Raw genomic sequence first — 26,133 nt, 5'->3', positions numbered from 1 at the left:
CATATGCGTATGGGCTGCCATGATGGCCGAACCGTCGTAACAATTACACAGACTGCTATATGAAGAACGCAAAAACCCCCAACCCGGACGGACATAAGAATGACAAAAAGGCTAAAACTGAAACGGACAAAACGAGCTCGGATACGGATAAGGCAGACGGACAAAAGACTGGGACGAAAACGGTGACGAATGTGGGCGACGGACACAAGGTGATCACGAAGGCGGTGACAGTGACGCTGACTAAGATCAGCCAGAAGGGTTCGGAGAAGCCGTCCACTCAGGACGCATTGAAAAAGTGGGCGACTAAGCAGGCGTTGGACGAAACGACGGTACTGACGGACGAAGAGAGCTTTGCGGGTGATCCGGTGCAGCGCACGTTCGCGCGTAGCGGGAAGTTGCAAAGGAGCCCACCTAGCTCCCAGACTCCCATAAGGAACACGCAGAGTGAGTCAAGTGGAGCAGTGGGAGGGATTATGGCCCAAGAGACCGATAAGCAGCGGGCGAACTCGGCCTTGCTCGCGCTGGGCAACGAAAACGGGGCCGGTACCGGTAGCGAGTCGGACGAGGATGAAGTCTTTGCGAGTGGTGAAGCGGCGACTCGAGAGGAGTTGGCTGCTAATGCGATGCACGGAGTCAGATTGAAGCTAGACAAGATTCTTTCTGACCTTAATGCGAAATTCACTAAGTCGGCGGGACAGAAAATAGCGGCGTTATTTAGCGAGACCAGTAGATTGGTCATGCAGTTGGGTTGCGACAACTCGTTCTTGAGGGGTCGTCTGGCGGAGAGGGTGGAGACGAAACGCCTTCCGCCGGCGACGTTCGCGGATGTAGTAAGCGGGCAAGGGGCGCCTCGTCGCAAGATCGAGGCGGAGGCCGCTGCGGTGCCCGAAACTAGGAAGACAGGACCCCGTGGTAGGGACTTTTCGGTGGTTGTGGCCAGCAAGGCCGAAGAGAACAGATCGGTGGACGAGGTGAGAAAGACGCTGCTGGAGGCGATTGACCCGGTAGCGTCTAACATTAGAATAAAAAATGTGAGGAAAATTAGGGACGGCAGAGTCGTAATACAGGCACATTCGAAGGCAGATGTGGACAAGATAGTCGCCAATCAGGCGATCAGGGAGAAGGGGCTCACGGCGGCTCTTCCGGCAGCCAGAAAGCCCCGTATAATTTTGTATGACGTGCCCAGGGGGTTGGAAGTCGATGGTGTCCGCCAAGCTATAGCTAGGCAAAACCCGGAGCTCCTCCAGGGGGTGGGAGAAAGAACCTATATGGAGGAAGTCGTATTTTGGTTTAAATTGGGTAAAGGGGATGAAGAGACGGTGAACTGGGTAGTAGAGGTGATGCCTGGTATGCGTGATAGGTTTAAGAAGGCTTCGCGCATTTATGTAAGCTGGAGGAGCTGTAGGGTCGCGGATTTCACTTCGTTGACCAGATGCTACAGATGCCTAGATCTGGGTCATGTCGCGAAATACTGTAAGGCGGCGAAGGATACCTGTTCCCACTGCGGCCTCGACGGCCATCGACAGGACAAGTGTCCGAACGCGACTGGGCCGAAAGTATTCGCGGTCTGCAAGAGACGAGGACGGCCGGCGAATCATGCGGTCAACGATGGGGGGTGTCCCTCGCATAAAATAGCCAGGGATAGGTATGCGGGCACCATCGGCAATGGTTAGGCAGGACCCGCAGGGTGTCTCGAGTATGAATGTGGTACAGTGTAATTGCCAAAGAGCGTATGCGGTAATGTGTGACCTGGGTGAAATGCTGTGTGAACGTCGAGTGAGTGTGGCACTGCTGCAGGAACCGTGTGTGAAGGATGGAAGAGTAGTAGGACTCCCGCTAAGAATGGATGTAATAGCGAATGAGAGCGAATGTATCAAAACAGCAGTGGTGGTGAATGATCCCAATCTGGATGTGATGTGCGTAAGGGAGTGCACGGACGAGCATGGCGTGTGTGTGTGGCTGAAGGGAGACTTCGGCGAAATGTATGTGGTGTCTGTGTACTGCCGGTTCGGTGAGGACATCGAGCCGTATCTGGCGTACATGGACAGGGTGCGAATGGTAACCGGAGGAAAGCGGGTATTGGTGGGAATGGATGCGAATGCCGTCTCTTCCTTATGGTACAGTAAGGGTAGGGGCGGCAGTAGAGAGAGTGAAATGCGTGGCAGAGCGCTTGAGGAGTGGATTGTGGAGAATGGTATGATTGTGTTGAATGAGCCGAGCGAGAGTTACACGTTTAGCGGACCCAATGGGGAAAGCGACATTGATGTGACTCTCGTGAGCGATGCGACTGGGGGGTGCCGGTATGAGTGGAAAGTCAAGAGTGACTGGGGTATCAGCGACCATAATGTGTTGCTGATACGTATGAAGTATGGCGAGAATGCTGAGCGAATGGAGAGTGTGCGTAGGTGGGTGTGTAAAGACGTGGACTGGGAGGGTTATAAGAGCGATCTGGTGGAGTATGCGTCCGAAGATGCTGTGAATGCGATGGATGACTGGGACGCGGACAGTTTGGCGGAACGCGTCACCTCGTGGATCCTGAGAGCGAATGATAATAGAATGAAAAGGCGAGTGTGTGGGGTTGCGAGGAAGCTTGTGTGGTGGACGGATGAGCTTGAGCGTATGAAAAAGGATGTGAGGAAGTGTAGGCGAGCCTACCAGCGAATGAGAGGGAGAGACAGAGATCGAATGGAAGGATGTCTGAACGTGTACAAACGTACTCTTGGAGAGTACAAGAAAATGCTGTGGAGAGTGAAAGAGGAGAACTGGAGACAGTTCGTGAGTGATAAGGGAAATCAGGATCCGTGGGGTGATGTATACAAGGTGTGTATGGGGAAGTATGGACGGGATAGATTGAGTGCCATGAAAGTGGGTGATAGGATTACGAGTACGTGGGAAGAGAGTGTGAATGTGCTGCTGGATCGATTCTTCCCAGCCGCGAGTATGGAGGATGTGCGAATGGCAGACAGAGAAAATGTGGAAAGGTCGTTCGAATGGGATGAAGTGAATGTAGCAATGAATGGCTGGGATGGCTGAAGAGAGTGTATGATGTGTGTCTGAGCACCAATCGCTTTCCTGCGGCGTGGAGGGAGAGGCGCACTTGTACACCGTTCATTTGGACACGGTCATTTGGACACGATCAAATGGACACCGTTTATATGCACACGGTTCATTTGGATACCGTTCATTTGGACACGGTTCATTTGGACACAGTTCATTTGGACATGGTTCATTTGGACACGACTCATTTGGACACGGTGAATTGGACACCGTTCGTTTGGACACAGCGAATTGGACACTGTTCGTTTGGACACGGGTTATTTGAACACGGTTCGTTTGGACACCGTTCATTTGGACACGGTTTATTTGAACACGGTTCACTTGGACACGAAAATGCGCGGCCTGTTCACTTGGACACGAGAATGCGCGACCTGTTCACTTGGACACGAAAATGCGCGATCTGTTCACTTGCACACGAAAATGCGCGGCCTGTGCAGTTGGACACGAAAATTCGTGACCTGTTCACTTGGACACGAAAATACACGATCTGTTCACTTGGACACGAAAATGGGCGACCTGTTCACTTGGACACGAAAATGCGCGGCCTGTTCACTTGGACACCGAAATGCGCGATCTGTTCACTTGGACACGAAAATGCGCGGCCTGTTCACTTAGACACCGAAATGCGCGATCTGTTCACTTGGACACGAAAATGCGCGGCCTGTTCACTTGGACACGAGAATGCGCGACCTGTTCACTTGCACACGAAAATGCGCGGCCTGTTCACTTGGACACGAGAATGCGCGACCTGTTCACTTGCACACGAAAATGCGCGGCCTGTGCAGTTGGACACGAGAATTCGCGATCTGTTCACTTGGACACGAAAATACACGATCTGTTCACTCGGACACCGAAATGCGCGATCTGTTCACTTGGACACGAAAATGCGCGGCCTGTTCACTTGGACACGAGAATGCGCGACCTGTTCACTTGGACACGAGAATGCGCGACCTGTTCACTTGCACACGAAAATGCGCGGCCTGTGCAGTTGGACACGAGAATTCGCGATCTGTTCACTTGGACACGAAAATACACGATCTGTTCACTTAGACACCGAAATGCGCGATCTGTTCACTTGGACACGAAAATGCGCGGCCTGTTCACTTGGACACGAGAATGCGCGACCTGTTCACTTGCACACGAAAATGCGCGGCCTGTTCACTTGGACACAAGAATGCGCGACCTGTTCACTTGCACACGAAAATGCGCGGCTTGTGCAGTTGGACACGAGAATTCGCGATCTGTTCACTTGGACACGAAAATACACGATCTGTTCACTTGGACACGAAAATGGGCGACCTGTTCACTTGGACACGAAAATGCGCGGCCTGTTCACTTGGACACCGAAATGCGCGATCTGTTCACTTGGACACGAAAATGCGCGGCCTGTTCACTTAGACACCGAAATGCGCGATCTGTTCACTTGGACACGAAAATGCGCGGCCTGTTCACTTGGACACGAAAATGGGCGACCTGTTCACTTGGACACGAAAATGCGCGGCCTGTTCACTTGGACACCGAAATGCGCGATCTGTTCACTTGGACACGAAAATGCGCGGCCTGTTCACTTGGACACCGAAATGCGCGATCTGTTCACTTGGACACGAAAATACACGATCTGTTCACTTGGACACGAAAATGGGCGACCTGTTCACTTGGACACGAAAATGCGCGGCCTGTTCACTTGGACACCGAAATGCGCGATCTGTTCACTTGGACACGAAAATGCGCGGCCTGTTCACTTGGACACCGAAATGCGCGATCTGTTCACTTGGACACGAAAATGCGCGGCCTGTTCACTTGGACACGAGAATGCGCGACCTGTTCACTTGCACACGAAAATGCGCGGCCTGTGCAGTTGGACACGAGAATTCGCGACCTGTTCACTTGGACACGAAAATACACGATCTGTTCACTTGGACACGAAAATGGGCGACCTGTTCACTTGGACACCGAAATGCGCGATCTGTTCACTTGGACACGAAAATGCGCGGCCTGTTCACTTGGACACCGAAATGCACGATCTGTTCACTTGGACACGAAAATGCGCGATCTGTTCACTTGGACACGAAAATGCGCGGCCTGTTCACTTGGACACCGAAATGCGCGATCTGTTCACTTGGACACGAAAATGCGCGGCCTGTTCACTTGGACACCGAAATGCACGATCTGTTCACTTGGACACGAAAATGCGCTACCTGTTCACTTGGACACGAAAATGCGCGGCCTGTTCACGTGGACACGAGAATGCGCGACCTGTTCACTTGCACACGAAAATGCGCGATCTGTTCACTTGGACACGAAAATGCGCGGCCTGTTCACTTGGACACCGAAATGCGCGATCTGTTCACTTGGACACGAAAATGCGCGGCCTGTTCACTTGGACACGAGAATGCGCGACCTGTTCACTTGCACACGAAAATGCGCGACCTGTTCACTTGCACACGAAAATGCGCGGCCTGTTCACTTGCACACGAGAATGCGCGACCTGTTCACTTGCACACGAAAATGCGCGGCCTGTTCACTTGCACACGAAAATGCGCGATCTGTTCACTTGGACACGAAAATGCGCGGCCTGTGCAGTTGGACACGAGAATACGCGACCTGTGCATTTGGACACGAAAATGCGCGACATATCGTTGTGATTGAGAATACTCGGGTTAAAAATTGCAAGTTTTCACTATTTTTACATGTTGGCAATGTTCTTTGGGATCAGAAGTGATTCATAGTATATGGGTAAGGATAAGAATAGAAAAGGATAAAAAATTACATAACACACATTAAGATTTATGTACGGAAATAAAAGTTACAAACTCTATTTATGTTTAATAAAACGTATGTATATTTGTGACAATTTCCGCAATTTTTTATTTTATACCTGCCTCCTGCGCAATAGCGGTATAACAATACTTGTACTTATATATTTTAAATCAAATACGAAGAATTATAATATATAGTGTTGTCTCCGATAAAACGTAACAAAAGAAAATCGCATATAATCACAGCGCTTTGTACTATATGTAACAATATTAAAAGAAATAGTTATCACAATATCTTGTGTATCATAAATCCGCAATTTGCCCAATTTTTATTTTATATCTGCCTTCTGCGCAATATAGCAGTATAATAATACTTATACTAAACATTTGTAATGAAATACGAAGAATTGTAATACACAGTGTTATCTTTCCGATAAAACGTTACTAAAGAAAATCGCATATAATATCTTTGGTATCATAAATTCGCAATTTTTATTTTATACCTGCCTTCAGCGCAATATAGCGGTATAACAATACTTATACTAAACATTTTAAATCAAATACAAAGTATTATAATATGCAGTGTTATCTTTCCGATAAAATGTTATAAAAGAAAATCGCATGTAATCACAGCGTATGTGTAACAATATTAAAAGAAATAGTTATCAAAATATCTTTCTTATCATAAATCTTTGGTATATAAAATAAAATGCCCATGTTTGGTAACAGAGAACTTACGTATACTAATTATGATTAAGTTTAATTAGGAACTATAGTTTCTATAATCAGGCATGTTAAAAGATATTAATTATTACAACAAATCATAAAAAATGCAAAATGTCTTGTTATAATTGATTTATAGCTAAATTTAGAAAACAATTAATTTCAACGAAAACCATGCATGACTATAGCAATAAGTTACATATAACATTAACATTTGGCTTTGGTATCTTTATCTGTTTCCATTTTTTTGTTTAGGATAAAAAATATCTGTATGCATTACACAATTTGTAGACTTATTATATATCGGCACTTCATAGTGCATAACTTTGCCTGTAAAATTCGAATTATAAGTAGATATTTCAGATGCAATCAAAGCAATATTGCACATACAGATATTTAAGATACATTCTAAATAATGTAAGAAATATGAGTCAATTTGTTTTTAAAACAGAGTAAATAAAAATAATAAAGCGTTTTCTGTTCTATTCTAAAATTCTACTGTTCTAAAATTAGTAGACAGCAGTGTTTGTAAACAAAAAAATATTGCTTGACTCAAAGACAATTTTTATGGTCTTCTAACTCGAAAACAGTTTTCATAAGTGGTATTGAAAATCGGACATCGATTTCTTTCTAATTTTTCAATGCATTCAATGCAACAAGCAAGATGACCACATAGTATGAAAACATGTGTTCGTTCATTAGTAAGACACACCGTGCAGGTTTCTTCGGAAGGTTTTGCTCCTGACACGTTAGAATTCTGGTAATCTCTGTTAATAGCATGGAATGGAAGGTCTTCTCTATGAGTATTGTTGTTATCCTCATACCAATATCCATAATCATCTTCTGGCACCTCATATATGGATGAATCATCTGTAAGAAAAAGAGGAAAGTTGAAAGTATTGCTGTTCCATCTTTATGCAAAAAATCTTATTTTAAAGAACCTATGAGCTGCTAATAAGAACATTAGCTTACGTATCAATCAATTTATTTTCTAATTAGAAATAATTATTAATGCTGTAGTTTCCTTAATTATATATTCCTTAATTCCTTCTTGTTACCTGCATTTGCTTCATTTTCTTCTTCTCTTGGACTAAATAATGGAATATCATATTCGCGTTCAAATCCAGTCTCTTCCTCTCTTGGACTAGATAATGGAATGTCATGTACGTGTCGAGATCCAGTTTCTTCCTCTCTTGGACTAAATAATGGAATGTCATGTACGCGTCGAGATCCAGTCTCTTCCTCTCTTGGACTAGATAATGGAATGTCATGTACGCGTCGAGATCCAGTTTCTTCCTCTCTTGGACTAGATAATGGAATGTTATGTACGCGTCGAGATCCAGTCTCTTCCTCTTTTGGACTAGATAATGAAATGTCATGTACATGTCGAGATCCAGTTTCTTCCTCTCTTGGACTAGATAATGGAATGTCATATACGCGTTGAGATCCACTTTGTCGGTCTAAAATTAAAATATAAAATAGTTATTTGCAAGTTTAAGCTGTAAAATTATTATATTATATAAAAATTGTACCAAAATTTGCTTTTCATACAAGATGTTTTCAATTATCCTAGTGAAGTGAAGTATGAAAAAGAATTTGGAATAAAATTATAGACTTTAATATACTTATTAAGTTTTTGGATCCAAAGAAAATAATGAAAATAGTAATATTTACCTGTCTCGAACGTTTCGTTTAAATTCTCCAAGAACTCCATACGTACAGTTTGTGTGTCACTTGACAATTCATGTTCTGAAAAGAAGAAACAATTATAGGCATAGTTAGAGGCTGCTAATAATATTATCTGGCGTATTAATCAATTCACTGTCCAATTAAAAATAATGACTAATGCTGTAGATTCCTTAATTTTATGTAAATATTTATTGCGTGCTATATAAGTCTCAACAAATGTGCAAGCATTATTAACTATAAAATTTTTTAAAACATAAAAAGTTGTTTGTACAAAAACGTATAAAACATTAAAGTAATGGCAAAGTACTTCTTCTTACCTGTATTTGCTTCATTTTCTTCCTCTCTTGCACTAGATAATGGAATGTCACGTATGCGTCGAGATCTTCTATGTCTAGTATTTGTGCGTCCAGTTTGTCTGTCTAAAATTAAAATATAAAATTATTTCAAGGCAAGTTTGAGCTGGAAACATATTATTAAAAACTTGTAGCAAATTTTGCTTTTTATACAAAATGTTTTTAATTAAGCTAGTGGAGTAAAGTATAAAAAAAATTTTGAATAAAATTACAGACTTTAATACATTTATTAAGATTTTTACATTCAAAGAAAGTAGCATTATTTACCTGTCTCAAATATTTCGTTTAAATTATCCGAGAAGAACTCTATGTCTGCAATCTGTACATCACTTGACAATTCATCTTCTGGAAAAAAAGAAACATAGTTATAGATATGTTTAGGGTAAGTTGATTATATTAATTTATCAAGATTTATATTTGTATTGAATGTAATAAAAAGTAAAACTGGAACTATGAATGGATGTAATCATTATTGTAATTTCTAGTAAAAATATGTTAATTTACCGTCAAATGATGTCAATCGTTCCATTTCAAAGATTTTATTGTCCGTGGTAAACATCAGCAAAAATTGTTTCAGTGGCAATCTTAAAAAGATTAAAGATGAGTTTTATTATAATCTTATAATAATTATCTATTAGTCAACTCGTATTAATATAAATTAAAAAAAAAATTACAAGGAAGATTTAAAAATAATACCTGTTATGAACTAGATCTTCCTGCATATTATGTATTTTGATATCACGTTCTCTACTTGCCCGGGTACGGGTTCGTCGAGCTCGAACACCAATTTGCAAGCGACGAAAATCTAGTTCTTGATCGAGTATTAAATTTTTTAATTTTTCTAAGGAGAAGAGGTAGAATAATTAGAACACATAACATTAATGTATAAATTCTTAAGAATATAACATTAGAACAGAGAATAATTATTCTGTAAAAGTATGTATATTTTGATATAAAATTACCCAAAAACGTCCAAACATTTATATTTCTTGTGCCTAGTTTGTACACTGCAGTATTATGAAAACTTTCTACTATGTTATTAGTGCGTATTGGACAATCAAAAGTACTAATTTTTGATGCCATATTTGACCAAGTAAGCCTCAGATAGGACGTGAAACATAAAATATCCGGATATTCACGAGAAAGTAGGTCAGCTTCAGCTTGTATAATGTGTAAAGCTTCTTGAAACATGTTTGATGGCAATAAAGGCAATACCATTGTCATTGATAGTATAGTTCGTGGAACCTCTGAAAGGCGTAGTTTTCGCCACTTACGCAGGACAGCCTGCAAGAAAATGAAAGAAATATAATTGAAATTAAGTAATGTAATGAAGTCACATTTGTAATGATCATGATGAATAAAAATACGGTAGTATCTCGAGTGAGAGAAAATTGAAAAAAAACTTGGTCAATGCTGCTTGAAGAATGTTGTAATGTGTAAATACATTGTAGAAAAAAGATTTCTAACTTGAACTTATACTATAACTACGTTATGCATTGACTAAGTTTTATTTAAATCTTCCAAAATTGTAGATTTATCTTCACAATATATTTAAAATGTTATATTTTATCTTCAATATACTTAAAAAAGATAGAAGTATTATCTATTAATAAATTATATAATTTATTAATAAATATATTATTCATATTTCATTAATATATATTTATAATGAGGATGAAACATATTGTTTGCAGATTAAGCAGATTAAGCAATAGAGGATACAGAGGAAAGAAAAGTTGCAGTTACTTAATAATTATTAAAAAATACAAGACTTTATGATATACGAATATATTTTTTTATGTAATGTTTATTTTGTTAACATAAGTAAACATGTATTTTTGTAAATAAAATTAGAGTGTGAAAAAAAGACAATGTATTGAAGAGAATAAAATATTCGAAAATTACAAAACAATACAGTTTAGAGAAATTGCTATGACACTTTTTGAAAGTAATAGAAGACAATAATGACAGGAAGAAAAAGTAAAGGAAGGAATGCATTACAACGTTGAATAAAAAATGAACAATTTTTATTTGAAATAAAGTGAAGTATTAATCAAAAGTGAAATATTAAAGGTACAAATATTATGATAATTTCTTATACGGGACTGTTTTCTTACATATTGGACATTGTGTTTTGACAAAGTTTTCATCTCTGTCATTTATTAAGCAGCGCACTGCACAATTGGCACAAAAAATATGCCCACAATCTCCTACACCCAAATATTCGACATTTATTATTTCTGTGCATATTATACACTCTAAAGGTGCTACATCATATTTAACATGTCGTAACCTGCATTTTGGTAGTGTGCAATCACCATTTTTAAATTTGCCACATATGCTTGAGCTTTGTAGCGTTCGGCCAACTTCCCTCTTCAGCTGCTCGGTAACGAAGCTGTTCCAAGCTGGTACAATGTAAGAACGGACATTTCGTGTCGCTGCATGTAGTATTCTGGTATTTGTAACAGTATTGATATTTGTGAAGAAAATTGCAATTTGGATCAAAGCAACAATTATTTTTAAAAGCAGCGCAATCTTCAATGACAGATTTTCTGAAACAAAAAGCATTGAAGTGTTGAGCGATGTGACAATAAATAACTAAACTCGCATAACTGTAAAATATTTAAAAATCTTACCGGAAATTATAGCACGACATATTTGTAGGCAAAACAACAATAGCAAAAACGACAGGGGCAAAGTAAACGACAGAGGCAAAGTAAACGACAGAAGCAAACTGGACGACAGAAACAGCAGTTTTCTGAAACACTAGCAAATTAAATAATACAAGAGTGAGAATTGCAACTACAACAGCAATAGATAAAGAATAACACATGTTCAAAGCAGTAATGTTTACAGATTCTTATGACGTTTTGTCGTAGCAAATCAGAGCCTCCACATAGGAACATCCGTAACACGGTGCATACGTTACGATAAGTTCTGACCGTATACTTACATTTGTACGTAAATTTGGATTTCGGTCAACGCACAAAGAAAGATGTAAAACGTAACACGCTTTTATTGTTACGTACGCATCAAAGTATATGGTCGGAACTTATATAACCTAACGTAACGTGTTAATAACCCCGACGATCTTGTGCGGAGACTACTATATATATCGACATATACGACATATGAAATATTAGCCTAATGGAAGATTCTCACCACGTCCGGCGTCAAAAACACGTCAATCCGATATTCGATAAAATAATCAGTTCTGCCCCGCGAAGCGAAATATTAAATCGTTGAAGTTGACGACAATTCAGGTTATGAAACCTGTCATACCGACATAAACTTAAAACATAATAGGCTGCGTTCCGATATTCAGTGCCAGTACTGAATATCTGTTGAGAACGAGCATATCCCAATAGGCCGGTATTCATAGGCCTAGTCGACACAAATCACTTAATACACGTATTAAATAGTAAATAACTAGTAAATTAGTTTGATTATTGGCTGATCAGTTCAAATATACTATTTGATACGCGTATCAAAAGATCGGTGTAAACTAGGCCTTCAAGACAGTCTAAAGGCCATCGCACACAAAATTGCATAGGCTGCATAAGCATAGCATAAGACCGCTGGACCAATGAGCATCTTATGTAAATTAATATGGCGGCTTTATGCTGGATGCTCATTGGTTTAGCGGTCTTATGCTACGCTTGTGCTAAGCTATGCATTTTGTGTGCGATGGCCTTAAAGCGGGGAGCACACACTTCTGCACAACGCATAATGCGTAAGCATAAGAAAATTGATTGGTATATTTCCTTATGCACATTTGTATGTACCAATCAATTTTCTTATGCTTACGCATTATGCGTTATGCAGAAGTGTGTGCTTCCCGCCTTAAAGGTCAATACAGACAAACTTGCATAGCGCATAAACATAAGCATAAAGCGGGGAGCACACACTTCTGCACAACGCATAATGCGTAAGCATAAGAAAATTGATTGGTCCATACACATGTGCATAAGGAAATAGACCAATCAATTAACTTATGCTTACGCATTATGCGTTGTGCAGAAGTGTGTGCTCCCCGCTTAAAGGTCTATCCAGACAAACTTGCATAGGTGCATAACCATATGCATAAAGAAACGGATTGGTCTATTTCCTTATGCATGGCACATGCATATGGATCAATCAATTCTCTTATGCTTATGTTTATGGGCTTATGCAAGTTTGTGTGGATATAGCTGAAGGAAATTGATTGGTCCACATACATGTGTATAAGGAAATAGACTAATCCATAGACCTTAAGTAGCAATTGAGCGTGATTGTTGGATCCAAAGGTAAGAACCAATCACATTCAATTGCTACTTAGCGGCTCAGTGAGCGGTCGTGCTTTCTGGATGCACCCAATGTTTCCCGCGTTTTTCGCGGCAGTTAGCAACGCTCGTCATTGTAATCGCTCAATGCACGTGCTGAATCTGCTTCTGATGTACTTGTCGTAATAATTATGCATTTGTTGTAACGATTGTGCGCTCATGTCGTTAATCTGCTTTTGATGTTCCTTGTCGTAATAATTGCTTTTGTGGTATTGATCGTGCTCGTGTCGTAATTGTAACCTCAGTTGCTCATACATTCTTAATTCTAAGAAGTGATCATTTTTTAACGCTGCTTCTTTCTTTCATCTGATGCTTATCGTATCTTTACCAATGTAAGTAACCGACAACAGCAAGAAAAAAATATCTGCTACGTATTACTTTTCTACAAATTAAATATTTTATTATAAGAATTTGATCAGTTTAAGCCTGATGTACAATGTGTTCTTTGCTTTCTGTTTTCTGCTCTTAACCTCTTTACGACTATCTCGTATTTCGCAATTCCGTCGCGTAACGCGATGTTTCTTGTTCTCTGTCGCCCAAGATAAAAATTGACGAACTTTAATAGAGACAAGAAACATCACGTTACGCGACGGAATTGCGAAATACGAGATAGTCGCAAAGAGGTTAAGAGCAGAAAACAGAAAGCACAAAGAGCACATTGTAGATCATCAGCCTTTAAATTATTGTATGGAATATTTTATCCGTACGTGGTCTAACGCTTCTGCAAACAGAATAAATCGCCAGCAATTTCAGAGCAATAAGTTATTAATTAATTTAATTCGCCGTAGAATTTGAATAAACTTTGCTGGGCCTAAATTCTGGTGTGAAAAAAATAATGCATGTGCGGCATTTTTCATAGTTTGTATACTACATACATAAATAATCTTAGAAATTATTTTGCATATGTAATACAAAAAATTTATTAATTATGCTTTATTAATAGCTATAATATTGGAAGATTAGTGTTGCTCGAGAATTTCATGAAAATAATACTTTCAAAGACATATGCTTAAATAATTACAATATTATCCATGATTTTAACAGGAACATTTTGTTTCTTTCAATTTTTATTACAAGTATTGACTATTGTCTTTTAATTTAATATTTTTTTCAGATGGAGGAAATATGTGGCAAGCAACCTGGTACAACACTTTATGTTTACGATGATTACAGTTATAATAAAGATTCTCGCAATCAGAATATTCTAAGATGCAGTACTCGCCGGTCTTCAAAGTGTCCTGGCGCTATAAATCTTGAGAATGATCAAATACGTTTAGTCCATGATCATAATCATACAAAGACACAATGGAAGATAGTGCAATCTACCATGAAACAAGAAATGTTGAAGCTGTGTCGAGAAACGTCTTTGTCTTTGAAAGATATATTTGACAATGTCTGTAGACAGTAAGTAAAATTACTCTTCGTGATTATTCCGTTACTTAAATGTATGAATCCTGATGACCCTGCAATGGGACATATGTTGTAAATATGTATGTTTTTCCTATTTTGGCTGAACCTTCTCACTAAAATTGAGAATACATAGATAAAACTTCAAAACATTATTTACAAAATAAAACCTACATAAAAAACATTGAAAAGTCACAGGAACCTATATATTCTTTCAACGTTATAGAATTGCTGTTACAGTTACGGGTTAAAATAGTGTATAGAATAACAGTATGAAAATAAAATTTAAATGCAAATCTTTCCTTTGTAAACAATTAAAATATTTTTATAAGCATGAAGCTTAAAATGTAGTGAAAATTATAACCTTTTTTATTGCTCTTTTTAATTTGTTTGCATAAAAAAGAAATATAAACTAATTAGATATTTGCATTTCATTGTTTATTTTACTTTTTATTTCAAACAGCATTGAATTTATAAAATTATGAATTTATTATAATATACAGGGTGTCCCATTTTAACTTGGACAGCAAAATATCTCAAAAACTAAGCTCCACATACAAAAATGTTTCAGACAAAAGTTGTATGGTTTCAAGGGGGACATAAGATGGTACCATTGGTTTGACCTTGGATGGTCGTTTAAAGCTCACATAAACGACACCTTTAATTTCTTAAATGGAAACCCCTATTTTTCAATGCATATTCTTGTAGCTAATCTCGAGAGCTTTTCAAAACACTATAATAAAGTATTTTTTCGTTAAGAACTTTTGGAATTATGAGGCTTGAAAGTTCTAGTATTTTGACATAAATTACAAAATATCTTGTAAAACATTAAGTTTTCGGTAATGTTACCTTAATACTTTTATGCACAGAATAATGAGACGAATCAATTGGTATAAAAAAAAGACATAGTTGCTTTTAAGAAAAAGTATGCAGATGCGTGTTGCAAATTACATATTTTTTCTTAAAGGAACTGTGCATTTTTTCATACCAATTGATTCGTCTCATTATTCTGTGCATAAAAGTATTAAGGTAACATTACCGAAAACTTAATGTTTTACAAGATATTTTGTATTTTATGTCAAAATACTAGAACTTTCAAGCCTCATAATTCCAAAAGTTCTTAATGAAAAAATACTTTATTATAGTGTTTTGAAAAGCTCTCGAGATTAGCTACAAGAATATGCATTGAAAAATAAGGGTTTCCATTTAAGAAATTAAAGGTGTCGTTTACGTGAGCTTTAAACGACCATCCAAGGTCAAACCAATGGTACCATCTTATGTCCCCCTTGAAACCATACAACTTTTGTCTGAAATATTTTTGTATGTGGAGCTTAGTTTTTGAGATATTTTGCTGTCCAAGTTAAAATGGGACACCCTGTATATGTATTTCCAAAATGCAGTGCCGTGGTCGTGCGTTCTAGAGTAGCTGTTGCACTTGGCAGCCGACGTTTGATAATGCACAGTCACGGCGCTACATTTTGGAAATACATACATATTATAATAAATTCATAAATGTAAAAATTAAAGCAGAATTAAAACACAGAGTGAATAATTCATTGCTGTATGTAGTGAATTAAACGGAAAAATTATTTTTATTTTTTTAGTTATTGATCTTTTTAGTTACACATTTCAATATATTGAGTGCTTTTTCCGTAATCGGGTTTTTAAACCCTAATCTTTGGCAAACATTTTTATTAAATTAACTTTTAAAAAATATAATTTTTTTTATTTAACTTTTGTGTGATAAAGGTTTTTTATTATATATTTCATATAAATGAAAGAAACCAGATAAAGTAATAATATGTCTTACAATTAGTTTTACTTAAACCAAAATTTTTTATTTTCAATTTTCCTTCTTTAATAAGAATCAACTTGCCTCTTTTATTAAGTGTTTCTCCTTCCTTTTTTTTCTTTTCTTCTTTTATTTTAAAATTTCTTTTTACCAGTCACTGCTCTTTGTATTTTTTAGTCTGTTTAATAAACTTTCTTTTTTACATTTTCCATCTTTTTATATTTTTATTTATCGGCGGAAGTTTTTTCTTATTTTACCTTTTATTTTGTCAATTTTGCTACACAAGGGAAATATAAATATTCTTTCAATACATTTCTTTTTTATTTTATTAGATTAACAACAATTTTGTTCATAGTTTCTGTAATGTTTACATTACAAATTATACACAAAGAGATTACTATGTAAACAGATATATTTAAAAGTAATTTATATTTTTTTTGAAGTGTTGCAAAATATGAAAAGATTGCGTAAAAAAAGTTTTCAAATTTAAAAATGTTTAACCGATTTCGATTTACATTTCCCTATTGCTTTCTAACAAGTAAATAAAATTACACTCTGAATATAGATTTGAAAACTAGAGGCCTGCTTTTAACCCTCTGGAGGTTACATATTTTTGGCTTAACCTTTTAAATTTTTAAGATGTTTCATTCATGTAATAACAAGTTTAAGATAAAAGTCTATGGGCATTTTGTAGAAGAGTAGAAGGTCTGGTGTCTCTGTAACTGATGTCTCAACATTATAATTTAGATCAACTTGTTTCGGTGAAAATTAGCATTTGTCTTATAATTGATTGTAATTGTTGCTTGTTTATATAGATATCCTGATGCAGCCATAAATTTGTCATATGCCTCATTAAAATCTACATTGTATCGTGAAAGAAGGAAACTGCGTCCTAATGTAACAAAAGACATGAACGTTCTTGCTATGAGTTTATCAGCATACGCACCTCTTGAAGGATTTTACAAAGGAAGCGTAACCTGTAGCAATGGAAAAACAGCATTAATATTTACAAGTAATGAGCTGTTGCAAGAATTACAAAAATCAACAGAACTTTATGTAGATGGCACATTTAATGTAAGCCTAGCTCATTTGCAAAACATTATATTACTATATATGTTTCTATGTTTTAATAAATAATACAAATAATATTAATAATATAAACTATTTTTAGATTGTTCCACGTGTACCATTAATGAGCCAACTGTATACTATTCATACTCGATTCGTAAACGTGGTAAGTACCAAAAGTACGCTCTAACATAGCTTTTATTATTATGAATTGTAGCTTGTTAATGTAGCATATAAATGTTGAGTAACAGTAGAAATATAGAAAAAGAATAGAGGAGCTTGTATCAATATTTTACATTAAGTTCTTTGTACAATAATATTCTTTTCATACAGATTGGCTTATATTCTTTTAAAGAATAAATATAGGAAAAGTAAGAACAATAGGAAAATAATATTCTATTTTATATGGATATCGACAGTAGGAATTTAAAAGAACGAATACATCATTATTTTTTATAAATTTATACGTGTTTTGAATAAATGTCTGATTACTTTCTTAATAGTAATAAAATAGTGAGATTTAAACAATATTTATATTAACAATTCAGTTCGTATCTTACTTCCTATATGATTCTCTTGTGAAATATCTAAATATGTATATATTACTTGATTTTAATAACAAATCTGTTATATTTTGTAGGGTATTGGTATGATCTTTGTCCTGTGTGAAAGTCGTTCAAGTAATTTGTATACAGCTATTTGGGAGAAAATTATTGAATTAGTGCCAACGCTTCAACAAAATTTAAAGTTTATAATGAGCGACTATGAGGCAGCTGCCATGAAAGCGATAAATAAACAATTTCCAACAGCAGAGGCGCATGGTTGCTGGTTTCACTTTAATCAGGTATAATAATTTATTAGAAGAAATATTGATAACTGTTGGAATAAGATTTTGTACAACAAAAATCAATGTGAAGAGTAATATCTGATTGATAATTATGTTTCTTTATTATCTATTGATAAAAGTAACGCGTTACTTGTAACATTGTTATAAAATGAAAATAATATTGGTAACGAGTTACTTTTATCAATACATAATAAAGAAACATGATTATGATAATAAAATGTTACTAATTTTTCATATTTACTTGGCGCAAATTTCCTGATATCATTTTTTATTTTGTACGGAGTACGTACACTTGGCGCAAAACACTACTGTGTCTCTTGATCTTAATAAATACAAAAATCCTTATGTATAACATAAACTTATACTTGCAATAGTTGTCTCTATAATTATCGGAATTGACTGATTATAATGAATAAAAATATATTTATAGGCATTATTGCGTCATTGGCGGCGATTAGGTTTAATGGATGCACCAAGAAACGTTTTATCTATGACTATGACTATGGCGTTGATTCCTTCTGATTGCTTTGAGAAAGCATTCTTTCTTATACAGCTTGAAGCTTGTCAAATTTTGGGAAAATATCCTGCTGTTAATAATTTTCTGGCTTATGTACGGAATACTTGGTTACCGTTAGCATCAAAAGTCAGTGTTCATAATTGTCCTGTGAGGACAAATAACATAACAGAAAGTTTCCATAATATAGCAGGAAAAAAATTTGGCAAATCTCATGGAAACGTGTGGGACTTCTTAGGTAGGTAATTCATTTCCATTTTATGAAGAAATGAACAAATTTGATATAACATTCCATTTGCAGATAACTTACGAAAATTGATTGTTGATGAAGAACTAAAATTAAAACGTCTACAGACTGGTGAAATAAGTGGATATCGTACAAGCCTTAAAAACAAAAAACGGGATTCTAAAATACTGGAAGCTCAAAGAGCTTTTGCAGCTGGCAGGTTAGATAACAATAAATTATATTAATTTACTGAACTATGGCAAACAATAGTTACAATGTTTTCTTATTTTTAATATTTTACTTGTATAAAGATGTAGGATGTATGTATATATATATATATATATATACCTCAGAGGTAAAGGACCATATGTCTATAGTTTTATACATTTCGAGAAAACGGCGTTCAAAGTTTTAAATAAGGAAAGTGTATTTTTATTAAATGTAAAATAAAAGTAGCAATGTCATTTGTTAAATATTTATTACAGCAATGAAACTGATATGTTTTGTAGTATAATTGTCAATACATTGTACCTAACCAAAACTAAAGAACTTGCAAGAACTAAACAACTTGTTTACCGCTAAATGTAAAATCAGGTTAAAGAAACATAAATTTTAGACACTATTTTAGATAATATAGTTGTAATAGACATAAAACCTTTTACTATATTAAAATTTAAGCTCCTGGTATATTGAAAATAGTACTAACTCAATTTTGATAAAAAGTGGACATATGATCCTTTACCTCTGAGGTACAGACTACAGATATGTCACTACAATACAAATAGGTCTGTATAAAAAAGTACGTAATTCAATTAAAAAATCGTACTTTACGTAATTGGTAGTAAAATTAAACTCAAATTAATATTAATGTTCCATTTCCCAATTCAAACTCAACAACTTTATCTAAAACTATTTTAATTAAACGGTTTTAATACCAAGTATTTGGATTTATTTTCTTATTTGAAACACTGTATTTTTATTTCATATTTTTCCATACTTTTTAATATTTATGTATAGTAGTTTTAATATTATGTATGTGGTATAACAAACTGTATTTCTTATTTATTGCAGGCTAGATCTTGAATATTTCTTACGTATGTTTACTGACAGCTGCGAAAATTTTATTCTGACAGATACAGTAGTTCCTAAAGGTAAATACACATATACACACACATATATTTTTTCTATTAACAATGATAAATGATATTTAAAAAAATAAGTACAAGCGGTTTAATTGGATATCATACAATTGCTCAGATTATATTTCATTAGTTTTTCTCTTATAAGTTCAATTGGACTAAACTGTAGTGTCGAAATAAATCGTGTCCAAATGAAACCCTGTTATTTTAAGTAATAATACTAAAGTATATATTTTTATATTAAGTGCTTATTATGTATTGCTAGAAATTAAGTTTATAATCTGAACAATGTAAATAATATATTTTTAATTGTATATTTTTCCAATATGCATGCTTAACGTTTTAAATTTCCAAATTAGGTTTAAAATGAATTAAGTATACATTTCACTATTAAGTTGTAAACTTCTACAATAAACATCTAAATTTAACTTTTACATAAATTTGATTTATCTCTTGCAGTACTACATAAATAAAATATGCTATAAAATACAATTTTTGAACGTAACATTTATTAGATAAACAATTTTTTGCTTTCTTTAATTCTTACAGTAGTCTTCAGCTTATTGTTATTAAAATATTAATATTAATTTCACTTTTTTACAGAAGGTATCAATCACGAATCAAATTCAATATCTGATGAAGAAGATACGCCTGAAAAAACAAGATCAGAGACATTGTACGATAATGCCGAAAGTGATATTCAAGTTGATGCTCCATTCCACAAAAATACAAACAAACTGTTAAGTGCTAATAAAGGTAATAATGCAAATTTCAATGACATTTACTAGTTTTACATACATATATATATGTTCTCTATTAACAATGATAAATATTTGAAAAAGAGGAGTGCAAATGGTATGCAGTTGGAAACCATAAGATTTAGATATAAATACAATTGCTTAGATTGGATTTGATTAGCTTTTCTCTTATGAGTTTAATATGATTGAACAGTATAGTGTCGAAATGAATCGTATCGAAATAAAACACTGTCATTTTAAGTAATAATACTGAAATTTATATTTTTATATTAAGTGGTTATTATGTATTGCTGAAAATTAAATTCATAATCTGAACAATGTAAATAATATATTTTTAATTGTATATTTTTCCAATATGCATGCTTAACGTTTTAAATTTCCAAATTAGGTTTAAAATGAATTAAGTATACATTTCACTTTTAAGTTGTAAACTTTTACAATAAACATCTAAATTTAACTTTTACATAAATTTGATTTATCTCTTGCAGTACTACATAAATAAAATATGCTATAAAATACAATTTTTGAAAGTAACATTTATCAGATAAACAATTTTTTGCTTTCTTTAATTCTTACAGTAGTCTTCAGCTTATTGTTATTAAAATATTAATATTAATTTCACTTTTTTACAGAAGGTATCAATCACGAATCAAATTCAATATCTGATGAAGAAGATACGCCTGAAAAAACAAGATCAGAGACATTGTACGATAATGCCGAAAGTGATATTCAAGTTGATGCTCCATTCCACAAAAATACAAACGAACTGTTAAGTGCTAATAAAGGTAATAATGCAAACTTCAATGACATTTACTAGTTTTACATAGTAAAGTATACAGTAATATATAATTAAACATTTATAATTGTCAATCAATAAATTTATTGGAAAAACTATTTTGAAATATTTTTATCATTGATATTTGGTCTAAAAAAAGTGGTATTTTATTCGTCAGAATTTTGTCGATCACTTGTGCAACTATTATAACGAATATTAGCTCATTAAAACCAATTTTTTGACAAAAAATATATTTTTATGGCCTTCAATGAGTAACTAATAATATTTATTGACTAGAATTAAAGTTATTTTTACAGTTAATTTAATAATTTATGGAAAAAATAAAAAAAAAACATCCAATAAAGCTCATAATTTTGTTATAATATGAAAAAAAAAGAATTTTTATCCACTTTGAACTTTAAACCTTACTATCGTCTAAATGGTATTATATTGTTATATTAAAATATTAATATTACTTTTTTGCAGAAGGTAACAATCAAGACCAAAATTTAACATCTGCTGAAGAAGGTACGCCTGACTCAAAGATATTGTACGATAATGCCAAAAGTGATATTCAAGTTAACGCTCCAATCCAGAAAAATACAAACAAACTGTTAAGTGCTAATAAAGGTAAGAATGCAAATTTCAATAACATTTACTAATAGTTTCATATTTTTCAAAACTAGTGAAATTAGACTAAGTCTTCAACCAACACGCATCAAGAAATATTAAAGATGTTTAAAGAGATGTCTAAACTCTATTAGATATGTCTTATTAGACTTATCTAATAAAAATTTGACATCTTTTTGGGCGTCTTTAACATTTCTTTCAGACATACGCGTTGTGTTGAAAATGTAACATCTAGGAATATCAGGTTTCTGAGTAATAAAAGTAATAATAATTTCATATGTATATTTATATATACAAGGTAGGGAAAGAAAGTCGGTCTCCCTGAATAACTCAGAAAATATAAGTTTTATAGATAACTTTGAGATAAAAGTTGTAGGGTTTAAAAATATATCTATTTACTAACCTCATCAGTTTGATAAACCTATGGGCCATAGGCTATAGTTGGGCTATAGTTAGAGGCCAACTAATTATCTTTCTATATTTTTTAAGTCTAATTTTATTAGAATTGTTTATTAAAATTTACACTTGAAAAATATAGACAGATAAATTAGTAGGCCTCTAACTATAATTAAAAAGAATAAATAAATTAAGTATATTTTTAACTTTTAAGAGTTGTAAACGTCTACAATAAACATTTAAATTCAACTTTTACGATGATTTATCTCTTGCAGTACTACATAATTAAAATATTGAATATGCCATAAAATATAATTTTTGAAAATAATATTTATCACATAAACATTTTTCCTTTTTTTAATTCTTGCAATTTTCTTCTGCTTATTATTAAAATATTAATATTAATTTTACTTTTTTACAGAAGGTCACAGTGATGTACATAACTCAACATCTAATAAAAAAGATATGCCTTATAGAACAAGATCTAGGACATTGTACAATAATGTCAAAAGTGATATTAAAGTAAACGCTCCATTCCAGAAAAGGACAAAAAAATGGTTAAACGCTAATAAAGGTAAGAGTGCAAATTTTAATGTTATATTTACAAGTTTTATATTTTTTTAAATTTAATCAAATTAGTTAAAATAACTATTTTTATTATTTCTTTCTTTCTTTCTCAATTATTAATATTAGACGTCCTATGAAATGATACTATGTCGTTGTTTCTTGTCTATATTTATTACTCAGTTGCTAATCCATCCACTTGTAAAGAAGGCGTGCAAAGACAATTAGTCGCATATATTAAAATATTATTGACGTTTTTTATTTCTAAAAAAGGCATGTAAAGTCGATAATCAAATCTATCAAAGTATATTGTTGGCGCCTTTCCGCAATGCCAATTGATTCTCTCGTTGCGCTTACTTCGTGAGCGGCTATCATTGCATATTTTACCAGTTGATAAAGTTGTGTGTATCTAAGGGTTAATAGTGTAATAGTGTTTATAATATAAAAATAGCTTAAATAAATAAGCAGCGCGCGTTTAAAATGTCTAGTTATTACATAAAATTAATTTTTTCATATATATTTTGTCAAGGTGGATCATGAAGTTAACTATATGCCCTATGTGCCCTATTAAATTAGGGCAATTTAAATTATCTGTACTTAATTACATGTAATAATATAGGTATTACTTGTGTAAATGAAATATATAAATTCGTTACTTTCCAATAACCCTTTTTCTTTTTGCTGATTCTATTTTCTGGAATATTATATTATATTATATATATAATATATATTTGTGTGTATATATATATATATATATATATAGAAATAAACAAAAAATTTTATGACATATAATATTCTGTTTTCTAATTAACATTTTCTTATTAATCGTATTATATTTTTTTACAGAGAATTGCTATGAAGAGAACAAAAATGCGCAGAAACAACATACTACTTCAATGAAATTGCGAGAATTACATGTGGTTTTACACAAGATAGATGAACCATTAAAAAAACGTTACAGAAGTAACAGAATTTAAATTCCATCAGGTAATGCTATTGTTGCTTAGCACTTCGTAATACTTTATACTCAGACATAACAGTTAACAAGTAATAAGTATATTACAGCAAGTTTTCATACATGTTTATGGACAATATCCTTAACGTTCTTTCCTCTTTTTCTTACAGATGATTCATCCATATATGAGGTGCCAGAAGATGATTATGGATATTGGTATGAGGATAACAACAATACTCATAGAGAAGACCTTCCATTCCATGCTATTAACAGAGATTACCAGAATTCTAACGTGTCAGGAGCAAAACCTTCCGAAGAAACCTGCACGGTGTGTCTTACTAATGAACGAACACATGTTTTCATACCATGTGGTCATCTTGCTTGTTGCATTGAATGCATTGAAAAATTAGAAAGAAATCGATGTCCGATTTGCAATACTACTTATGAAAACTGTTTTCGAGTTAGAAGACCATAAAAATTGTCTTTGAGTCAAGCAATATTTTTTTGTTTACAAACACTGCTGTCTACTAATTTTAGAACAGTAGAATTTTAGAATAGAACAGAAAACGCTTTATTATTTTTATTTACTCTGTTTTAAAAACAAATTGACTCATATTTCTTACATTATTTAGAATGTATCTTAAATATCTGTATGTGCAATATTACTTTGATTGCATCTGAAATATCTACTTATAATTCGAATTTTACAGGCAAAGTTATGCACTATGAAGTGCCGATATATAATAAGTCTACAAATTGTGTAATGCATACAGATATTTTTTATCCTAAACAAAAAAATGGAAACAGATAAAGATACCAAAGCCAAATGTTAATGTTATATGTAACTTATTGCTATAGTCATGCATGGTTTTCGTTGAAATTAATTGTTTTCTAAATTTAGCTATAAATCAATTATAACAAGACATTTTGCATTTTTTATGATTTGTTGTAATAATTAATATCTTTTAACATGCCTGATTATAGAAACTATAGTTCCTAATTAAACTTAATCATAATTAGTATACGTAAGTTCTCTGTTACCAAACATGGGCATTTTATTTTATATACCAAAGATTTATGATAAGAAAGATATTTTGATAACTATTTCTTTTAATATTGTTACACATACGCTGTGATTACATGCGATTTTCTTTTATAACGTTTTATCGGAAAGATAACACTGCATATTATAATACTTTGTATTTGATTTAAAATGTTTAGTATAAGTATTGTTATACCGCTATATTGCGCTGAAGGCAGGTATAAAATAAAAATTGCGAATTTATGATACCAAAGATATTATATGCGATTTTCTTTAGTAACGTTTTATCGGAAAGATAACACTGTGTATTACAATTCTTCGTATTTCATTACAAATGTTTAGTATAAGTATTATTATACTGCTATATTGCGCAGAAGGCAGATATAAAATAAAAATTGGGCAAATTGCGGATTTATGATACACAAGATATTGTGATAACTATTTCTTTTAATATTGTTACGTATAGTACAAAGCGCTGTGATTATATGCGATTTTCTTTTGTAACGTTTTATCGGAGACAACACTATATATTATAATTCTTCGTATTTGATTTAAAATATATAAGTACAAGTATTGTTATACCGCTATTGCGCAGGAGGCAGGTATAAAATAAAAAATTGCGGAAATTGTCACAAATATACATACGTTTTATTAAACATAAATAGAGTTTGTAACTTTTATTTCCGTACATAAATCTTAATGTGTGTTATGTAATTTTTTATCCTTTTCTATTCTTATCCTTACCCATATACTATGAATCACTTCTGATCCCAAAGAACATTGCCAACATGTAAAAATAGTGAAAACTTGCAATTTTTAACCCGAGTATTCTCAATCACAACGATATGTCGCGCATTTTCGTGTCCAAATGCACAGGTCGCGCATTTTCGTGTCCAAATGCACAGGTCGCGTATTCTCGTGTCCAACTGCACAGGCCGCGCATTTTCGTGTCCAAGTGAACAGATCGCGCATTTTCGTGTGCAAGTGAACAGGTCGCGCATTCTCGTGTGCAAGTGAACAGGCCGCGCATTTTCGTGTGCAAGTGAACAGGTCGCGCATTTTCGTGTGCAAGTGAACAGGTCGCGCATTCTCGTGTCCAAGTGAACAGGCCGCGCAT

General features: G+C 34.1%; 2 protein-coding genes across 9 annotated transcripts; one reads left to right on the top strand and one right to left on the bottom strand.

The window, feature by feature from the left end:
- Positions 1 to 5,823: 5,823 nt before the first annotated feature.
- LOC139775950 (uncharacterized) lies at positions 5,824 to 12,015 on the bottom strand. Of its 5 annotated transcripts, XM_071712330.1 has the most exons (12): positions 11,744 to 11,976; positions 11,218 to 11,347; positions 10,875 to 11,133; positions 10,699 to 10,791; positions 9,544 to 9,865; positions 9,278 to 9,422; positions 9,086 to 9,165; positions 8,849 to 8,926; positions 8,546 to 8,647; positions 8,214 to 8,288; positions 7,598 to 7,999; positions 5,824 to 7,409 (listed from the first exon to the last, which is right to left on the bottom strand). In XM_071712330.1, the coding sequence occupies exons 4-12, from the start codon at positions 10,738 to 10,740 to the stop codon at positions 7,105 to 7,107; spliced, it is 1,551 nt and encodes a 516-aa protein (XP_071568431.1). In that variant the 5' UTR covers positions 10,741 to 10,791; positions 10,875 to 11,133; positions 11,218 to 11,347; positions 11,744 to 11,976; the 3' UTR covers positions 5,824 to 7,104. The 5 variants fall into 5 exon arrangements, with proteins under 5 accessions (XP_071568431.1, XP_071568434.1, XP_071568430.1 ...); XM_071712333.1 differs by lacking the exon at positions 10,699 to 10,791 and having other exon boundaries at positions 11,744 to 11,973; XM_071712329.1 differs by having other exon boundaries at positions 10,699 to 11,133; positions 11,744 to 11,970.
- A 938-nt stretch (positions 12,016 to 12,953) lies between these two features.
- On the top strand, positions 12,954 to 25,730 carry LOC139775951 (uncharacterized). 4 transcript variants are annotated; one of them, XM_071712336.1, is made up of 14 exons: positions 12,954 to 13,016; positions 14,018 to 14,307; positions 16,918 to 17,176; positions 17,274 to 17,336; positions 17,811 to 18,014; positions 18,448 to 18,769; positions 18,833 to 18,977; positions 19,829 to 19,908; positions 20,500 to 20,652; positions 21,287 to 21,439; positions 21,916 to 22,059; positions 22,877 to 23,029; positions 23,866 to 24,006; positions 24,145 to 25,730. In XM_071712336.1, exons 2-13 carry the CDS (start codon positions 14,018 to 14,020, stop codon positions 23,994 to 23,996), a joined length of 2,097 nt encoding a protein of 698 aa, XP_071568437.1. In that variant the 5' UTR covers positions 12,954 to 13,016; the 3' UTR covers positions 23,997 to 24,006; positions 24,145 to 25,730. The 4 variants fall into 4 exon arrangements, with proteins under 4 accessions (XP_071568437.1, XP_071568436.1, XP_071568435.1 ...); XM_071712335.1 differs by having other exon boundaries at positions 12,969 to 13,235; XM_071712334.1 differs by lacking the exon at positions 12,954 to 13,016 and adding an exon at positions 13,519 to 13,744.
- Positions 25,731 to 26,133: the final 403 nt, after the last annotated feature.

This window comes from Temnothorax nylanderi, unplaced genomic scaffold, assembly GCF_030848795.1.
Source record: "Temnothorax nylanderi isolate EJ_2023f unplaced genomic scaffold, tnyl_v1.0 TNYL_tig0109_pilon, whole genome shotgun sequence".
In the NCBI taxonomy this organism is placed as follows: Eukaryota; Metazoa; Arthropoda; class Insecta; order Hymenoptera; family Formicidae; genus Temnothorax; species Temnothorax nylanderi.
Note: the sequence above shows the minus strand (reverse complement) of the source record. Positions and strands in the feature narration are given on the sequence as shown.